Consider the following 2,834-nt stretch of genomic DNA (forward strand, 5'->3'; position numbering starts at 1 on the left):
TCTGCACATATCCAGTATTTCTTAAGGGGAGACTTTTGAAGCAGCCAGAGACTGAGGTTTGCTTTTTGCCGGTACCTCCAAGATGGCAACAGCAAACCTCCTCTTCAGAGACCCCTGGAGTTCTTCTGGATGTCAGTCCAGAAAAGATGATGGATACAAACCAGGTCTGCACTGCCCTGTCCCCTTACCACCCCCTCCCTACAAAAGCTAATTTCAAGAGGGCAAGGGCACCCATGTGTGAAATTCTTATGAAAAACCTTCGCCAGATGTGGTTGAAATTTTAATGCCATCTGTCATTTTTTGTTGTTGTCCAGTGGTGAAAAAAATTATGACAGCCGATTGCATGCAGGAAAAGCTTTATTAAGTCACGGAACTGCCATACTTTTTAAAAACTGCTACGGGGAATATCCAAACACTTTTAAATGACTTAGGAAACTGGCACATCTTTAGGAAGCAAGTTCCACTTTCATAATTTTCTCTGCCCCCACCCTCAATGCTCAACTAAAGAATATTCAATTATTTATCTTGTTTAGTATATCTATCTCACAGTCATCTAGCAAAGCTTTTATTGCAAAAACACATTTTTTAACAATTGAGTACATAATGGAAAGGTTTGGTTGGACACTTACAGGGCTTGACATGTTTAAAAATAATACACGGTAGTAGAGTTATAAGAAGGGCAGTGGCATCTTTCAACTCAGTTTGCTATTTCATTTTCTTTTTCAAACATTAATTTCTGAAGTCTATCAAGACTTACTCTTTTTTCCCCCTCCTCTAACATCAATATTGTAACAATATGAATTCTCTTGCCTAGGAAAAAGTAAACGTATTAACTTACAAGGGACATTTTTTGATATCTAGCTGTTACAACCCAAACCACAGCACAAAAGTCAATCATATACAGGTGACACGTTACACTGGCATTGGTCCATGTTCTCTACACGCTGTCGGAGGAGGTCGGGCTCCTAAGATCCAGGGCTCACATGATGATGCACTTGCCCAGCAGCTTCTCGGCGATCTTGGGCATCTGGGATTTCTTCTGGGTAGGCTGGACGCTGGCGGCAGGCTTCTTCGCGTGGTTCAGCAGCATGTGAAACAGCTCCTGCACGTTGACATCCGTCTTGGCGGAGGTCTCCATGAAGGCGCAATTCCACTCCAATGCGTAGGCAGCGCCATCCTTCGCGGTCAGCTCCCGGCGGCGGCTGTCATCGCATTTGTTGCCCACCAGCACGATAGGGTACTTACGCAGGTTTCTACCTTTGATCTCGCGGATCAGCTCATAGAAGGGCTTCAGCTCCTCCAGGGTTTGCTTCTTGGTGACAGAGTAGACCAGGACGAAGGCGTGGCCCCTGGCAATGGCGAGACGCTGCAAGCCGGGGTAGCGGTGACCGCCCGCCGTGTCGGTAATATGCAGCGTGCCCATGCCACGGTTGTTGCCTGGCACCTGGTGGTAGGTATCTTCCATAGTTGGCACATACTTTTCACGAAAGTTGCCGCGCACCCATCTCTTCACCAGTGCGCTCTTGCCCACACCCGCAGAGCCGAGGATCACCACGCAGAAATCTTTGTTTTTCTTCTGGGGCATAACGGCGCGAATGATCAGCAGGGTGGGCAGAGGTCGCAGCCGCTGCATCAGCTTTTCCTTGAGGCCAAAGCAGGAGTTGCCCATTGTGGGGAATTGGCACGAAGATGCGTGCACAACTTCTCAGGCACTGAGTGAGCAGTGGGTGAAGCCTAGGGAGGAAGAAAGGGAGAGTGAGAGATGACTTCTAGCCTGGAATGTGGTCGCGGCGCCCGCCCAGACAGCTTCTCCCTGGGGACGTGGGGAGGATCTCACCACTCGCTCCCCAACCCGACACGCTCCCTCCTGAGCGAAAGCCTGGCTCACTGTCCACCCCGAGCACCGACAAAATCAGGTACAGGCTGGGAGGCTCGCTGGGCACCTGCAGCGAGGATGCCTCACCCGGGGGCTACACACCCGTTCTTTTCTTACACAACACACTACTCCAGACTCCAACTGCAGAACGAGAAGCTGTTCAAACGGACAGCTTGCCAGCCCTTAAAACGCACACATCCAAGAGATGCTAACCAAACCTTCCCTCTCTGAATAAGCCCTTGTTTTGCTTTTTCCTCAAGTATTAAAAATTATCAGCCTCTGTGACACCTTTCGGTCACCGCGGGCAAGGGTTCGCCGCCGCGGACGCCGCGATCCAGGGTATAGTCATGGGGACGTTGAGCGGCACCCAGGGAACACATACGAGCCAGGAAGCTCGGTTCGTGGCACCAATAGATACCCACCGCCCGCAGCAACTGTCTCGGTGTCATCCAGGGAGGGTACTCGCTTCACGGACAACACGCCTGCCAGTTCCCGCCCGCAACAACCCCGGCTGGTTCGCCCGCTACCCCTAGTGGTTGAGCGCCCGCAAAAGGCAGAAGATGGCTTTGACCGCTCTGCGAAGCGAGAACCGAGGGTGCTGGAGGGCATATTCGCTCTTTGCCCAGGCGACATTGGCGGTACCTGCGGATGCGGCACTAATCGCTTACCTGAAGCGGCAACGGGAGCGCAGGGAGGTACGACTCGAGCGCTCCGAGGTTCGGAGAGAAATGTTCCAACTGCTGGACTCCGACCAGAGAACTGGAACCAGGGGGCGCAGGCTGGGAGACTCCATTTGCATGGTACACAGAGGGGGGGACCGGCTTTGCAGGGATAGCCTAGCACAGATGCATCCCCACCCCTCCTCCTGCCGTCCACCCGGCGTCCCCCACCCCTGAGAGTGCCTGTACCCACAGCCCAAGGCTGGGCGGAGTAAGAGGGGCTGATTCTGGATTCACAG

The 2,834-nt window shown here is 52.4% G+C and overlaps 1 protein-coding gene across 1 annotated transcript; it reads right to left on the bottom strand.

Annotated features, from left to right (window-relative positions):
• Positions 1-379: 379 nt before the first annotated feature.
• DIRAS3 (DIRAS family GTPase 3) lies at positions 380-2,590 on the bottom strand. Its single transcript, XM_054572704.1, has 2 exons — positions 2,545-2,590; positions 380-1,734 (listed from the first exon to the last, which is right to left on the bottom strand). The coding sequence occupies exon 2, from the start codon at positions 1,667-1,669 to the stop codon at positions 980-982; it is 690 nt and encodes a 229-aa protein (XP_054428679.1). The 5' UTR covers positions 1,670-1,734; positions 2,545-2,590; the 3' UTR covers positions 380-979.
• Positions 2,591-2,834: the final 244 nt, after the last annotated feature.

The sequence above is a fragment of the Pteronotus mesoamericanus genome, unplaced genomic scaffold (genome assembly GCF_021234165.1).
Source record: "Pteronotus mesoamericanus isolate MK-2021 breed Mesoamerican mustached bat unplaced genomic scaffold, CSHL_Meso_final contig_105, whole genome shotgun sequence".
Taxonomy (NCBI): domain Eukaryota; kingdom Metazoa; phylum Chordata; class Mammalia; order Chiroptera; family Mormoopidae; genus Pteronotus; species Pteronotus mesoamericanus.